Source organism: Suncus etruscus, chromosome 7 (genome assembly GCF_024139225.1).
Source record: "Suncus etruscus isolate mSunEtr1 chromosome 7, mSunEtr1.pri.cur, whole genome shotgun sequence".
Classification (NCBI taxonomy): Eukaryota; Metazoa; Chordata; class Mammalia; order Eulipotyphla; family Soricidae; genus Suncus; species Suncus etruscus.
In genome coordinates this window covers 107,567,041-107,584,573 of record NC_064854.1, presented here as the reverse complement: position 1 = coordinate 107,584,573, position 17,533 = coordinate 107,567,041, and the positions used below count along the sequence as shown (strand labels likewise).

The 17,533-nt window shown below is 40.0% G+C and overlaps 1 protein-coding gene across 1 annotated transcript in view; it reads left to right on the top strand.

Annotated features, from left to right (window-relative positions):
- The window catches only part of SLC25A26 (solute carrier family 25 member 26), a 149,864-nt gene that overhangs the window by 10,439 nt on the left and 121,892 nt on the right, over positions 1-17,533 (top strand). Inside the window, exon 3 of the mRNA XM_049777119.1 lies at positions 1,434-1,543. Within this exon, the coding sequence (XP_049633076.1) occupies positions 1,434-1,543 (110 nt within the window). The remainder of the gene's footprint in view (positions 1-1,433; positions 1,544-17,533) is intronic.

The following is a 17,533-nucleotide window of genomic DNA, read 5'->3' as shown; positions in this document are numbered from 1 at the left end:
CTCCCTCCCCCTCCCTCCCTCCTTCCCCCCTCCCTCCCTCCCTCCCTCCCTCCCTCCCTTCCTTCCTTCCTTCCTTCCTCCCTTCCTTCCTTCCTTCCTTCCTCCCTTCCTTCCTTCCTCCCTTCCTCCCTTCCTCCCTTCCTCCCTCCCTCCCTTCCTTCCTTCCTCCCTTCCTCCCTTCCTCCCTTCTCCTCCCTCCCTCCCTCCCTCCTCCCTCCCTCCCTCCCTTCCTTCCTTCCTTCCTTCCTTCCTTCCTTCCTTCCTTCCTTCCTTCCTTCCTTCCTTCTTTCCTTCCTTCCTTTTGGTTTTTGGACCACATCTGGTGACACTCAGGGGTTACTCCTGACTATGCGCTCAGAAATCGCTCCTGGCTCAGGAGACCATATGGGACACTCAGGATCGAACTGAGGCCAGTCCTGGGTCAGCCACGTGCAAGGCAAATGCCCTATTTCTGCACCACCTCTCTGGCCCCTTGCCCCCACTCATTCTGAGAATGCCCCACAAGTATCAGCCTGGACATGCCTACCTGGAAGTATCAGCCACCATTCTTTTCTTTTGGAGATTGGTACAGAAGCTGGGCTGGTTGTTTTGATGAGAAGATGGCAGGGCTTAGTGGTGGCTGTTGAATTTTCCAGTGGTGGGATGTGTGTGTGGGGGAGACTTGGCCCCATTCCCATTTTGAAAAGAATGAGTTTTCAACCCATAGTTTATTCCTATCTGAGAATATTCAACTCTTCATATTATTTGAGTTCTGTCTATGAACTGGCTTATTTCAGTAGGAGGGTGTTGGGTGTAGTGCTGGACTGCTTTGGTTTCATGCAGAAAGGCAAATTTGCCCCCACCCATTGTGAGAATGTTCAGAGGTTTCAGCCTGGACCAGATAGATACCTTGAGAAGAGTTGGAGGCCATTATTTTCTTTTGCTGCTATTAGACTTCTTCATGGCAGGGGTTTTTTCTTTTACATTTCTTTTCTTTTCTTTTTTTTTTTTTTTTTTTTTTGGTTTTTGGTTTTTGGGTCACACCTGGCAGCACTCAGGGGTCATTCCTGGCTCCACACTCAGAAGTCGCTCCTGGCAGGCTTGGGGGACCACATGGGATGCCGGGATTCAAACCACGACCTTCTGCATGCAAGGCAAATACCTTACCTCCATGCTATCTCTCCGGCCCCTGTCTTTTATGTTTCTAAGTTTGGGGCATATAATAGTAAATTTTGCAAGGGGGCAAGCATATATCGACTATTACCTTTGTTATATTTAATAGATAGGATTTTAAAAAATTAAGCTTGAATATTATTTAACGTTTGACACTGGTGAAGAGGGGTGTTCTTTTTTATCACTGACACCCAACTCAAACATGTTTATAATCATGATACTTAAATAAAGCTATTATTTTAAAAAAAACTTTTGAATGACTAGCTTATTTTAAATTTCAGCTTCTGCCTTTTTTATCACCTATGAATATGTGAAAAGTTCTTTGCACACTGATTCCTCTTCATATTTGGTGCCTATGAAGCATATGTTGGCTGCCTCTGCTGGAGAAGTGGTAAGTAAGAACTTGTATATGTAAAATACAAAAAAAAAATCAATCATGCATATATCTTTGGCAGAGCCATTACTTTGTTTCCATTTTAAATGATAAGTCTTTCTAAAATTATGAAAGTCATAAAACCCAATAAAAGCAAATGAATTAAACATGATAGTTAAGAGAGTATAGGTCTGATGAAAAAATTCAGTTATTTACCAGAGATAAGTCTAGAAAGAATAAAATTATCCATGCAGATGTGGCCACTTCGTATACGATTAACACAACTGAGCTGAAACTTTGTTTTCTAGAACTCTCATTTAACGGTGGATCCTGGTAGTCTGGCCACAAAAGAAATTTGTGTGAGATTTGAAAAGTAGAAGTTGTGCTTTTGCTCAGAGGTTGGTGTAGAGTTGAGCTCACTGGTCACCACTCTTTGGGTAGTACTTTTCTAGCTCCCTCAAGAGCTTCTTTTTGCTGAATCAGAAGTCGACTTCGTGGTCAAGACTGTTCTCTTATGCTTCATGTCACCCACATCATTGATGTTGGTCGTAGATGAATTTCATTTTGTCCTGCATCTACCCCATCTCATATTCTTCTGTATTTCCTGATCATCTCCTTTGAGATTTCTCTCCTGGCAGAAGAAATAGAACTTGCTTAGCCAGATCCCACAATTATGGTACAGTTCTATATAATAACTTCTTATTTTTGTCATTATAGTGTTTTTTCTCATATATAACCTAAGTAATCTAATTTCTAACAAAAAGTGAGCCAATAAATAATGTTAGTAGCAGGTAAAAAAAAAAAAAAGACTTAGTCAAAGAGACCATTGTAGAATACTAGAGAAGGGACCGGTCTAGAATATATAACAGTTCTGATCTAAAGTAAGTTTTGAAATATAAAACAAAATTTAGCAAAATTACGTACTTTCTAGGCTCAGGGGCTACTTACTCTTGCTCTTTTGGGGGTCAATACTAGAGATGCTCAGGGGATATGCAATGCTGGAATTGAATCAGCATTAATCCCATACTACTTTTAAACCCCACCCAATTTGGTAAAGTTTAAGAAGAAATGAATAAAACTGTAATCTGTGTTGGATGTGTCAATCTCTAATAGTTTTAAAACCAGGGGCTAGAGTGATAGCAAAGTGGTAGGGTGTTTGCCCTTGTACACTGCCAACCCAGGACGGACAGACCGGGTTCCATCCCCAGTATTCAATATGGTCCCATGAGTCTGCCAGAAGTGATTCCTGAGCACAGAACCAGGAGTAACCCCCTGAACATCACTGGGTGTGGCCCCCAAAACAAAAACAAAACAAAACAAAAAATCAGGCAGATCACCAATTGTTAAGACCGTGGAAGACTTGAATGACATAGTGGAAGGATTGGTCTAATGGGTATGTATTGAATGAATATGCACGTAACAGTTACAGATTATTGTTTTTTTATTCTCAAGATGGATCATTAATGTGAATCAATTAATACTTCACCTATAAAAAAACTTTTACCAAATAGTAAGATAGTGCTCTTTTAGATCATTTGGTATCTGATTATCATGAATTAAAATTGGAGAGCAGGGGCTGATAAGTTAGTATAGCATCTGGCATGTGCCAACCTAGATTCGATCCATGGCACCTTATTAAAGCTTCCCTTGAGGGGCCGGTGAGGTGGCGCTAGATGTAAGGTGTCTGCCTTGCAAGTGCTAGCCAAGGAAGGACCCCGGTTCAATCCCCCGGCATCCCATATGGTCCCCCCAAGCTAGGAGTAACCCCTGAGCATCAAACGGGTGTGGCCCAAAAAAAACAAAAAAAAAAAACAAACAAAAAAACAAGCTTCCCTTGAGCCCCCACCAAGAGTTCCAGAGCACTGCTGGGTATGTCCCCCAAAAAATAATTAAATAAAATTTTCTGAAGTTATTCAGGATTATTTTCTTTAATAAATGCTTGAGAAATATAGACACTGCCTTCCATTTTGAATAAATTGTTCAGTTGCATAGATCATTAACATTTGGTTTCAGATTCTTGCGGCTGAGATCTCTAAAGAAACAAACATGGATTTTGAGATAACAAATCTTTTTTTTTTTATAATTTTTTTATTTTGAATTATGAGAACAAAAGATGCAAAGAAAGAGGATAAGGTAAAGTTACAGTGGAAGGACAATCACCCATAACATAATTATCAGAAGAAGTCCCCTTGCTGATATCTTAACTTTGAACTTTCACCAAAGAAAGTTAAGATAAATAAAACAGAATCCATGTGCAATTACTTTGTCCCTCAAGTCCCCAGATTGTAGCACATTATAATATTTCTTAACAGCACACAAGGCAATCTAAAGCCATCAAACTTACGTAACTCCTTAAACATTAGAGGCATAGTATTTTTTACATTTCCATGTACATGCATATTAGCTTAAGTTAACCTCAAATTTTAAGTGGGTTTTTTTTAAGGATTAGAGTCAAAGGAGTACAGTAAAAACGGTGTTAGAGTGGCAATTGTTGTTTGCATAGGCCCACCAAAATATGAGAGGCATGGAAAGGAATAACCTTGGCCTAAATACAAAGAGATCCTACCCCTGAAGTTTCCTGGCATAAGACCAGCTCTAGGCCTCAGGAAAGTTATCGTTTGATCCAAGACTTTGTCTGTAGTGTCAACACACTTTTCACACAGTCTCTGTTGTTGGTCTCATGTTTCTGTATTAAAGATTCTGGAATCTGCATGTCCTACATTGAAGTCATGATGTGGAGTGCCTTCTCGTTTCACCTCACCATGAAAGGGCAATGCAGGAAGCCCTTTCCTGTAAGCAGGTTGTTGTTGTTAAGTCTTCTCAGTGTTAAGGGAAGTCTCTTTTGAGCAGGACGATGTCTGAGCAGTGGTAGGGTCTTCCGTGGTAGAGGATTGCTTCCAGGTGATGTTATAGACAAACCTCACAATTAAGGGGCAATACAGCAAGCCCTGTCCAGTAAGCAGGTCTTTGTTCTTGTTGTCTTCTCAGTGTTAAGGGGTGTTTCTTTTGAGTAGATGTCAGAGCAGCTGTAGGGTCTTTCCTGGTACAGGAATGCCACCAGGTGATGTTATATACAACCTTGAATGTTTTGTAAATGTCTTCTGTAGATCAAGGGGTGAATGGAGAATGCCCATTCTTCTGAGGCCTGTGCCAGGTCTTTATGTCAATGTTCAGGGTGTAAGGTCTCATTGCACTGCAAGATTTGTGTGTTCCCATTTTTATTAGATAAGAACTTATTGGTATGTATAGTATTTTTCCATGTTAGTGTGCCTACGCAAACAAGATATAAAGCCACGTGGTGCTATCAGATATATGGGGGCATAAGAACATTTCCAACAAGACCCATGACTTGGTTCAAACATAAGTATTAAACTGAGGGATTCTTTCACACCAAATTCCATATTGAGCAGTTCACAAAGAGAAGATAAAAAACATGGGGGGGGGGATCATCACTGTATAAGAAAGTATTTAGCAAAAGTTATAGCCGTCAAAGAAAACACCCATAAAATGTTGAAAAGATATGTGTCCTTTTTATGCCTTTTAAAATAGTTGGGTGGGTGTTAACTCTAGGGCACCACTTTGGTCTGTGACTTAGGACTCAACAGTACTTAAGTTAGAAAGGGTATAAAAGGAGTAATGATGATAGGAGTTAAAGAAGTTAAAGAGAAATATGAACTTATGAAGGGGTATGCAAAAGGGCAGAGTAAAAAATGGACATTCTGCATACATAAAAACATAATTCAATGATAGTGAGTACTATTAAAGTTTCTTGTGAGAGTACTATTAAAGTTTCTTGTGAGAGTACTATTACAGTTTCTTGTGAGAGTACTATTAATGTTTCTTGTGAGAGTACTATTAATGTTTCTTGTGAGAGTACTATTAATGTTTCTTGTGAGAGTACTATTAATGTTTCTTGTGCGCGCGGGGGCGATTTTGAAAATGTAGACTGGACAGAGATTACCAGTGCCAGCCAAACCTCCTCCTGCTAGACTCCCGGCTCCCAGGAAGGAGAGATCCTTCAAGAAGCTGGGAGACCAGAAGCACAGAGCCCCACCCAGACCCTCCCTAAGGAGCCGCATGGATGGTGGGGGAAGGCCTAGGGTACCTTCAAGCTCCACCAAGGGACCCAACTCACCGGCTTGCCCAGGCGTGTGGCCCGGGGAAGCCCTGGAGATCTGGAGCAAGGCGGCAGAGGGGTGCTGGGGTTACCCAAGTCCCGCACCCCCCCTAGGCCTGGCCAAGCAGGCCTCCGGCATGGCGGGGGCCTGCCAAACCTCCTCCTGCTAGACTCCCGGCTCCCAGGAAGCGAGATAACAAATCTTAATTGGTAAAATGAAAACATTTATGGGATTAGTGGTTAGAAAGGCATAGAGATAGAGATAGAGATAAAATAAGAAATAGTTTATGCACTCATTGGTCTGTATATTTGTTTTTATGTAAGATTATGTGCAGATTTCTTAGAAATAACAGTATTTTGATACAGAATATATCCATATTTGTACATTGTCTCTAATTGTACAAAAGAAACTTAGAAACAAAAGAACTTTGCTGTAATAACCATCCCTTGTAGCAGCAGCTTGATTAAAACTTAATGATGAATCAATAAAACCATAATTACAACCTTCTAGCTTGTTTGTAATTTGAAGTGCGTAAAATTGATCAAATAACATTTAATATATAGCAACAGTTGGAAGAGTCCCGTTTGTACCATTTTTATTAGGAAGTTTGCTCTACTAAATCTTTAAATCCCTACCTCAATTATTTTACAGTTCAGTTTCATCACACACTGAAAACCCCTATGAGAAGACTCTAATTAGATGAGAATGGTTGGGGGAGGTTTACTTTAATACAATAGTTGCTGTAATGTTACAAAGGTAGTATATATTTTTCTTTTTTAAATGCATTACATTTGGACTTGTGGGCCTTATCCTACTTTCTGACGTATCTCATAAAGTTTTCAGAAATGAAAAAACACTGAAGTTTCTTTACTTACTACAGCATTCATTGTGAATCTGATGTATGTCGGCAAACACATATAGCATAAACACATAAGTGCTGGTAGATTCCCCTTTTCAGTTCTATTCTAATTTAGAATTAAGATAACTGAGAGATCATTCTAGTGTTTTGTAAATGTCTTTGGACATATATTAGAATTAGTGCCTGGGTAGCATTTAGAAATGAAAGTACTAGAGATTGGACTCGAAGCTCAGTGTTTTAAACAAGATTCCTAGATATTTCTGCTGTTCCCCAATAGCTAGATAAACCTCTGGCTTAGGTTATCAGAAGTTAAAATTAGGGGCCAGGGCAAAATAACAGTGGGTAGGGTGTTTGTCTTGCATGTGGCTGACTTGGGTTCAAAACCTGGCATCCCATATGGGCCCTCAAGCCTCCCAGGAGTGATTTCTGAGTGCAGAGTTAGAAGTAACCCCTGACCACAGCCAAGTTTGGACCCCTGCTTGGCTGTGATCCAAACAACAACAACAACAAAGTTTAAATTGATATCCAGTAGACAGTAAATATTTTGTATGGCTCACAGTGCCATACAGAATAATCTAGTAGTTGCAGAAAGTGGGAGTGTCACATACTAATCAAAAGAGTGATTTCTTCTTCTTCTTTTTTTTTTTTTTTTGTGCATTCAGTGACACTCTGGCTATGTGCTCAGAAATCGCTCCTGGCTTGGGGGACCATATGGGATGCAGGGGATCAAACTGCGGTCCGTCCTAGGTTAGTGCATGATGCCTTATGCCCTGCGCCACAACTCCAGCCCCAAAAGAGTGATTTCTTTTTGGTTTTTCATTGAAAGAATTCCTACTTAAATAAGTTTCTGAGTTTTGAAATATTGCATGTTGAGCTTGATTTTGCAGTTAGAATGCGCATTGCTACCATTTCTGAATTCTTCATTGAATCCCTTGTCTTTGAATCCCTTGCCTTTCAAGAGCCCTGAAAATGAAGATGAGTGTCCACAGTTCAGCTATTTTAACAACTACCTAGGTTAGTGGACTTACTTTGGGGCTTATATGAGTTAAGTTTTGTTTGTTTTGTTTGGGAGCCATTTAAGCATATTAAGCAATGTTCAGGGCTAATTATGGCAGAGTGCTCATAGGTTTTTCTGCCTGCATTAGAGTCTATATGTTCAGTGCATGGAGCTCTCTTTCTGACCCAAGCTCATGTTTTAGTCTTTATTTTTGGATTTTGGCTCCACACTCTGGTGCTCAGAGTTTTCTCCCAGCTTTCTCTTGGGGACTGTGCAGTGCCAGGGATTAAACTGTGGTTGGACATATGAAAGGCCAATTACCTTAACTCCTGTAGTCTCTTCCAAGCCCCAATCTCATGTTTTTATTCAATTTCTCCACTGAAATTGGCCACCTAGAAGATAAGTTACATGGATGCTATCAAATGTGTCAACTCCATAACAGAATGCATGTTATTTACTGGGATATCCTTGGTGGGATTTTCATGGGTTTGTCATTTTGAGATAGTGGTATGGGAAACAGTGTGAGCAGAAAAGAAGATGAGGCCCTTGAAGAGCAATGTAGCTATTCAATCAGGAGACAGACAGTGATGCAATAGAAAAATGCAGGCAGAAATGTAGATCTATTTTAAGGGAATATATTCTATAATTAGAATCTGAAACCACACTGCTGAATACCCATTCACAAAGCACTTCGTGATTAATGTACCTAATAGCACATCCCTAAGCTAAGGGGCTTTTTTTCTTTTTTTTGTTTTCGTTTTGATTTTGGTTTTGGTTTTTGGGTCACAACTGGCGGCAGTCAGGAGTTTCTCCTGGCTCTATGCTCATAAATTGCTCCTGGCAGGCTCGGGGGACCATATGGGATGTTGGGATTCAAACCACCATCCTTCTGCATGTGAGGCAAACGCCTTACCTCCATGCTATCTCTCTGGCCCTGAGGGACTTTTTTTTTTTTTTTTTTGACCTTGTTGTATTGTTTAATTTTCAGCATGCCTGGGAGTCTTTTTTCACTGCAGGACATTAAGTACACAGGCAAAAAAATTTTATGTAATTTCTTCTTAGGAACCTTAAGCTCTAAGAATTATACAAAAATTTATCTTTACAATATAAAAACATAACCTGTTTTAGGATTCAGGAGATAGCTCAAATGGCCTAGCACAAATACAGGACCCCGAGTTTGACCTCTCCAGCACTGCATATCTCCCTTTCCACCAGTTGTGCCCACTCTGGGTGGCCCCTTGAACACTGAAATTGTTCAGCCTGGACTGTTAGTCCTGAGTGTTGCTGGGATTAGCCATTGGGCAAGCCCTTGAGTACTTAGGGGAAGGTATTCTTTTCTTTACAAGATTGAAGTCATGAAATTTTCCTATCTATGGATAGATATGGAAACTATTATGCTGAGTGAAATAGATCAGAGGGAGATAGACACAAAATTTTCTCATTCATCTGTGGGATTTAAGAAAAATAAAAGACTTTATTGTAATAATACCCAGAGACAATAGAGATGAGGGCCTGAAAGACCGGCTCATGATATGAAGCTTACCACAAAGAGTGGTGAGTGCAATTAGAGAAATAACTACACTAACAGCTATCATGACATTTGTAATGAGTGAGAGAAGTAGAATGCCTGTCTCAACTACAGGAGGGAGATGGGGGGCATTGATGGTGGGAATGTTGCTCTGGTGAAGGGGTGTGTTCTTTTTATGACTGAAACCCAACTACAAACATGTTCGTAATCGTGGTACTTAAATAAAGGTATTGGGGCTAGAGAGATAGCACAGTTTTAGGGCATTTGCCTTGCACACAACTGACCTGGGAAGAACCTGGGTTCAATTCCTGGCATCCCATATGGTCCCTGTGCCTGCCAGGAGTGACTTCTGATTGCAGCACCAGAAATAACCCCTGAGTGCCACCAGGTGTGACCCAAAAACCAAATATAAATAAATAAATAAGTATTATTTTTAAAAAATAAGAAACAGTATAAAAAATAAAAAGAAACACTCTGTGTAAGAAAAAAACAAAAACAAGACTTGATTCTGGAGATAGAGATGAATGCGCAGGCTTGCAGGAACAATTGAGGTATTAATATTAAAAAACATTAGTTCTAGGGTCAGAATGGTGGCGCAAGCCTTAAGGCCTTGCCTAGGACAGACCTTGGTTTGGTCCCCTGAAGTCCCATATGGTCCCAAGCTAGGAGCAATTTCTAAGTGCATAGCCATGAGTAACCCCTGAGCATCACTGGGTGTGGCCCAAAAACCAAAAACCAAAAAAAAAAAAAAAATAAAAAACCAAACCCACTAATTCTAGGTATTAAAAAATGTACAAGATGTAGTAAGAGAAGGGATGATTGATTTTTTGTGGAAAGCAGTGGGTAAAGTCAGGTTAGCTGACTCTTGAGCCACAGTTTAGAATATGATGGCTTGGTACGTAGATTGGCATAAAGAGGAGTACTTAAGGTTTAAAAAAGTTCTTGTTCAAAATGGAGCAGAGAGATGACTGGCAGGTCCTGATGATTCAAAGGGGACATGGCAGGCAGGCCTCTACTGTTCTGGTAATGAGTTTGCCTTTTGTCTTTTCAAAGGGCTGAGCAGATAGCCCCTGAGTCCTTGGACACTGCTGAAGTGAACGTGTATGAATGGAGGGGCAGCAACTAAAACATTTCTCAGGGGTGCAGGAGGGCAGAAGATAAAGGAGGGCTAAAGAGATATTAAAAAGGTAGAATTAGCATAAATATGATAGTGGCCCAGAGGTGACTCCACTTTGGGTACTGGGGTGGGATGGGTCACTCGGGTAACCATGTAGTACTAGGAGCAGATCCAAGCCCAAGCTTGCACTCCAGCCAATTGAGCTATCCTAGCAGCCAAAGGTGCTATTCTTTTAAAAGTGCTTCAGGGGCTAGAGCCATAAGATAGTAGGTAGGGTTCTCACCTAACAGGCAGCTGTCTCATGTTCAATTTCCTAGCATGCCAAGTCTTCCGTGGAACACTTTATCATATGCTTAACCTTTTCACTAAGTACACATCTAGTTATCAGCTGTCACAGCACCAGAATCTGAGCGAATGTACTAATAAATGAAGAAGACAGGCTAGAGTGATAGTACAGTGGGCAGTGTGTTTGTTTTGCATGTGGCCTATCTGGGTTCGATCCTTGGCATCCCATGTGTTTTCCAAGCCTGCCAGTAGTAATTCCAGAGTGCATAGCCAGGAGTGAGCCCTGAGCACTGCCAAGTGTGGGCCCAAAGAAACAAACAAAAAACAGGAGATAGCACCCCGAAACAGAGAGGAAGTTGGGGGTTGGCATACCTTGAGTTCTAACAACTAACAGATAGTTCTCAGGAATATTCCGAAGCAGAACAGAATTACCCACAGTCCCTCCAGTATCTTCATGATTTCCTTTGTCACATGTTTCAGATTGCTTTCTGTTTTATGGGGTTTCTTTTCTTTTCCTAATGTCCTAGAGAGCATTAGGTTAGATGGTGATTAGTCCTGACCTAGTGCAGTGCACTCAAATTTCACCGATTATACATGTAGTGAACAAGAGGGAAGGGAAGTTTTGTATTTGCTTTTGATTTCAGGGCAATACTAGTTCACAGAACTAGAAAGAGTGAATACAATTTTGTAGAGAATGATGAAGTTAAAGAAATCCTTTAAAACCACAAGAGTGTTAATCAATTATTGCCACTGCATTCAAAGGGAAAACCCAAATACTTCTCTTCAAGGCCCAAACTACTGAGATAGGGTTAGCTACTTCTTTGGGGTCTAGTCTGAGCTTTCTAGCTGACTATTAAAGGGTTGACTTCATTATGGTTAGGATTCATGGTAGCAAAATGAATTGATAGGTGGTATACTTTTTCGTACTTGAGTACGGGGCCACACCCGGTGACATTTAGGGGTTATTCCTTCCTGGCTATGCGCTCAGAAATGACACCTGGCTTGGAGGGCCATATGGGACACCGGGGATTGAACCGCTGTCTGTCCTAGACGCCTTATCGCATGCACCACTGCTCCAGCCCCAGAAACAGTGATTTTAACAGAATCCTTAAAGATTGCAAAAACAGTAAATTGAGGTGTAGTATAGGAGTTAAGGTACTTGGTGCCTTGCATGCAGCCAACCCTTGGTTTCATCCTTGGCACCACATATGGTATTTTCCTGAGCACATTAGAAGCCATCTCTTGACTAGAGTCAGGAGTCAGTGTGGTCCTAATTCTCTTCCACCCCACCCCCCAAAAAAAGTTAGTTTTATTTATGAAATAACAAGGGGCTGTCTTAAGGATCTTTGTCAAGAGACAATGTGTATGGATCATGAATTTTCTGTTTTACAGATCAGAGAAGAACTGTGTCTTTTTTTGTTTTGTTTATTTTCTGTGATCTCACTCAGCTGGCCTTTTCCTATCTTGAAAACCTGTCATCCTCTTCCTCATCTCCCCTTTCTCACAGTTCTTACACAGGTTAGGTGACAAAACACTTAATAAACCTCAGCCAAGAACTTGGTGTCAAGAAAAAGAAGTGTTAACTCTAGTTCTTTGCCTTATAAGTAGTATATATAACACATTTTTAGAATTTTATAATTTGGGGATGGAATCAGTTCAGAAGATAAATTGAAATCCAAGTTTAGTAACTTTTTCTTCAGGGTTTCCCAATTGTTGTGGACATAAGTGCCACATAGTATTGATTACAAAAATGAATAGTTTAGCAACCACTTCTCTGTGTACTTCCAGGAGCACGTTTGCCTTCTGCCTTTTACTGTAACATTTCTAAATGACAGCTCTGATGTAGAAGTGGATTTTACATAGGTTGGATTACAAATTGAGATAAGACAAGCCTTCTTAAGAGTCCGAGTTGCTGAACTTGTGGATATGTTGCCTAACATAGCAAAAGGGACTGATAGATATGACTAAGTTAACAATCTGGAGATGGGAAGAGTTCTTCCATTATCCCACTGGGCCTGGTATGATCACATAGAGGGAAGCAGGAGTGATAGAAAGGGAGTTTTGAAAAATTCCTGCTTGCAGGATTACCTGTTGTAACCTCCCCAGATCCAAGGAAATAAATGCTTTGTTTTAGCTTCCAGAAAAAATACTACTGGACTGACATGTTGATTTTAGAATAAGGCCCATTTTAGACCCCTGATCTCCACAATTTTAATAGAAATTTTGTTTTGTCACTAAAGAAAAGTGGTAGTTTTGTTTTTCTATCATTAGTGGGAAATTAATGCAGTTACCGTGAAATATTTACTTTGTCATTTTCAGAATTTTTTTTTTTAGTGGTAGGAACCTGTAAATATTTAATACGAATTTTGTTGCCTCTGGTGAAGTCATGGCTCATTTCTGCTAATCAAAGACCCAGAAGTGAGAAAGCCATTTAAGGTTTGATCCTGTATGAAATTTTATGTGTGAACAATCTTTAGAAACAAAATCTAGAAGATTATATATGTTTTTGTTGAGAAGACTGTTAGCCTACTATCAAGATTCCTGATTATTTTCTCAGGCTAGAGAAGATTAATGCCTACATAAATTTAAAATTTTCTACAACCTAATAGATATTTAAGTGGAAATCTTGTAAGTAAGTATGATGAGCTTATATTCCTGTATGATTGGATGAAATTTAAACTCAGGGAGACTAAATTAGCATTTCAAAATGTTCTCAGCACCTGTGATTCCATTTATAGCCAGAAGATGGCAGAATTAACACAGTGAACTATCATAATAGATTGGATTTTAAATGGATATGTATTCTTAATTTGGAAGCATGCTTTCTAGCAAGAATTTAGGAATTACACAGGAAGATGAAACAAGATATTAAGTAAGTGACCTGTTTCTTCAAAAAGCATCAGTATCTAGGCTATTCTGTTTATTTTCCTCATTGAGTTTATTAGTTTATTATTGAGTTTATTCAGATCAAAATAGATTTTGATTTGAATATTATTAATAGTTTTTAGTTGAACTTATTATATATTTGCATTTATAAACATGAGTTAAGCTGATATCATACCTTAAGTAAAGACACCCAGTAGATGTTGAAACTAGAGATACTACGGAACTTAGACAGTATGACAACATTTAATTTATAAGTTAGGAACAATAAGTAATAAAAGATAATAAAATAAGACACTCATAACACTATAACAGTAAAGGTTATGTGAATGTGATGACTCAAAATATTTTTTAAAATAAATAAGCAAAATATTTTTCTTGAAGAAAATTTACTTAGAGAAATGTGAGGGAGAGAGGAGAGATTGGAGAGAGAGGAAGGAGAAGAGTGAGAGTGAGTGGGAGAGAGACAAAGAGATGTGTCTGGCACTATTTGAGGATCCCCAGCAGGACTGACCCTGGGGCACTCAGTGCCCTGAAGAACCCTAGATTTCTTTCTTCCTTCCTTCCTTTCTTCTTTTTCTCTTTTTTCTTCTTCCTTCCTTCCTTCCTTCCTTCCTTCCTTCCTTCCTTCCTTCCTTCCTTCCTTCCTTCCTTCCTTCCTTCCTTCCTTCCTTCCTTCCTTCCTTCCTTCCTTCCTTCCTTCCTTCCTTCCTCCCTCTCTTTCCTCTCTTTCTTTTCCTCTCTTTCCTCTCGTTCTTTTCCTCTCTTTCTTTTCCTCCCTCCCTCCCCTATTTCCTCCCTTCCTCCCCTCTTTCCTCCCTTCCTCCCTCCTTCCCATCCAGTTTTGGGCCACACCTGGTGGCACTCAGGGATTATTCTTGGTTTTGTGCTCAGAAATTTCTCCTGGCAGCCTCTGGGGACCATATAGAGTTCTGGGGATCAAGCCTGTGTCAGTCACATGCAAGCAAACACCCTACCCTTTGTGCTATCTCTCCGGCCCTGACCATTTCTTCTTGTTTTAGTATTTCTCTGCAAAGTTTATATGCTCACAATTACCCCTGGAAATTTTATCCCCTTTCATCTTTCAGGGGTACATGGGTGAAAATCAGTCTTATGTATTTGCTTCCTGCTAACAAAGGATGTGAACCTACCCATGTTAAGGGAATGAAATCTTGTGCTTACAGTATTGATGGTTCCCAGACAACGGTTTATTGAATTTCTGAATTGTCAGAAAAAGAAATTAAATAGATTAGACAACTGTTATAAATATTATGCCTGGAGGAGAAAGTATTTAAGGAAACAAGAAAATGGTGATGGTAGCATTAGCTTTCATTCCTTTCTTGTGCATTCTGATTAGACTGCTGTAAATTGTTAGCTTCTACTTTTTTGAAAAATAAATTTATTTTTAATTATGAGAACAAAGATGCAAAGAAAGAAGAAAAGGTAAAGTTACAGTGGAAGGACAATCACCCATAAACAGAATTCTTAGAAGAAAACCCCTTGCTGATACCTTAATTTTGAACTTTCAGCCAAAGAACATTAAGAAAAATAAAATAGAACCCATGTACAATTACTTTGTCCCTCAAGTCCTCAGATTGTAGAACATTATAACATTTCTTAGCAGTACACAAAGCAATCTAAGGCCATAAAACTTATGTAACTCCTTAAACATTGAAGGCATAGTATTGTCTTACATTTCCTTACATATGCATATAAGTTTAAGTTAACCTCAAAAGTTTAAGTGGTTTTTTTTTTTAAGGATTAGAATTAAAGGAGCACCGTAAAAATGGTGTTAGAGTTGCAGTTATTGTTTGCATAGGCCCACCAAAATATAAGGGACCTGGAAAGGAAAAGCCTTGGCCTAAATACAAGGAGACCCTACCCCTGAAGTTTCCTGGCAGAAGATCAACTCTAGGCTCCAGGCAAACTAGTTTGTCCAATCCAAGTCATTGTCTGTAGTGCCAATACACTTTTATTTTTCACAGTCTCTGTTGTTGGTATCATGTTTCTGTATTAAAGATCCTGGAATCTGCATATCCTAAATTGAAGTCAGGATGGTGTATAGCATCCTCTAGTTTCACCTCACAATAAAAGGGCAATGCAGAGAGCCCTGTCTTGTAAGCAGGTTGTTGTTGTCAAGTCTTCTTAGTGTTGAGGGAAGTCTCTTTTGAGCAGGTCAATGTCAGAGCAGCGGTAGGGTCTTCCCTGGTAGAGGATTGCTTCCAGATGATGTTATAAATGACCTTGGATGTTTTGTAGTTAGCTTCCCTGGTTCAGAGGTGAATGGAGAATGCTCATTCTTCTGAGGCCTGTGCCAGGTCATTATGTCAATGTTCAGGGTGTAGTTAACTTCTACTTTTAACTGGCCACTAACAGGCACAGCTGTATTTAGCTTTTAGTGTTTTTCTTTGTTTGTTTATTTTTTTGGGGGGGCTGCCCCTGGCAGCATTCAGATTTTATTCCTAGCTCTGCATTCAGCAGATTACTCCTGGTGATGCTCAGAGTATCACGTGGGGTGCTGGGATCAAAGCTGGATTGGCTGCATGCAAGTTAAGTGCCCTACCTGATGTAGCTCAGGTTTTTGTGTTTTTGTAGCTCAGGTTAGTATTTTTGGTCACTCCAGGCTGTGCTCTGGTTTTTCCTGCTTGTCGTTCTAGCGTCATTCCTGGCAGCTCAGGGGACCATTGGGGGGGTGGGGGTGCTCCAGGAATCAAACCTGGACAAAACCACAAGTGTACCATTGTACCGTCTTTCCACCCCATTTTGCTGGGTTTGCCTTTTTTCTTCAAGAGAAGTTTCAAGTCCACGATGTATTTTTGGCAATAGTATGATCAGATGCTCTCAGAGTCTGATCACTGAATGATATCAGTAGATCTGATTTTATTCTGGAGAGAGAAATCCAACTAGAAATCTCATTAGGCTTGCTAGCAGTGAAAGTGTTAAGATAACATGATAGAGTTCTTCCTTTTAGGCTGTAGTTGATCCAAAAGGGATCCAGGTTCCAGGCTTTGGGTAAGAGCCAACTAGCAGGCTGAATTTTGGTTGGGTGTGGTCAAAGAATATTTTCATATTCCTGAATTGCCTTTTGCATATGTCCTAAATCGATAATGAACTTAGTTCATTTAAAACTCCCCAATAAGAGTCCAGTGAGAAGTCTGTCATTAAGAAAGGCAACCATCTCCTCTCTTCTTAGTACTTCCTTTTTTATTTTTTCTTTTCTTTACTTTTCTTCGCTTTTTTTCTCTTTCCTTTTCTCCCTTTCTTTCTAATGTATTTTCTCTTTTCTTCCTTCCTACTCCTTCCATATACTTTCCCCTTTCCGCCCTTTGGAAATCCAACTATCCCTTCACCCCTCAGTCCCATCCAGACCTCCCACCGTATTGAAACTCTTCACCCTCAGTTCTTAATCCATTAGGCATCAAGACTGACCTCCTACCCCAACGAACCTGTACTCAGCGCCCAAGCGAAGGGACACCCAGTCAAACCCACACCTCGTCCCCTGCAAGAAAAGGCAACCAACTCCCCTGCGGGCCCTCCCTACCAACTCTCCCTAATGTGGACTGTTACTTGAAACCAGACTTAGCTCTAAAAGTATCCCCAATGCAAGAGCTCTTCCAAGACCTCCTGCTGCAAATCTTTACCAATCTCAAGAAGGTCAGGGGCTGTGATGGAAAGGTGCCTGGGAACCCACACACCACAAGAAAATCCCAAAAGACAATGGGGAAACCTAAACTTTCAATGTAAGTATAAGATCTGTATTACACCACCTCCTTACCTGCTTTTCCCCAAAAGTAAAGTAGTCTCTTGCATCACTTTGTTCTTTTAATTACTTTGTTAATTCATTTTTTTAAAATGTTCATTCTACATATACTAGGTGAGCACATATATTTTTATTCCTATTTTTATCTTTTTTGGGTGTGTGACCTGTTTCTGTTTTCTTCTCTGTCCACCCCCAAATGCACCGACAATATAATGTAGCACCATTTCTCCCTGCAAAGGCACACTAATAAAAGGGGAAATCCTACATATAAAAACGAGCTCTTATCTACTAGGAATAAGAACTCATACTTGTTTACAATACAGGGATATCTCCCACCTTGAAAATATGTCATTCGGACCCAACTTAGACCCCAGGTGATTAGACACTATCCGTCCAGCCTTAAACCCTGGATCCCAGACATAGAAACGACAAAGTTCTTCACAACAGCTACGGGAAACAAA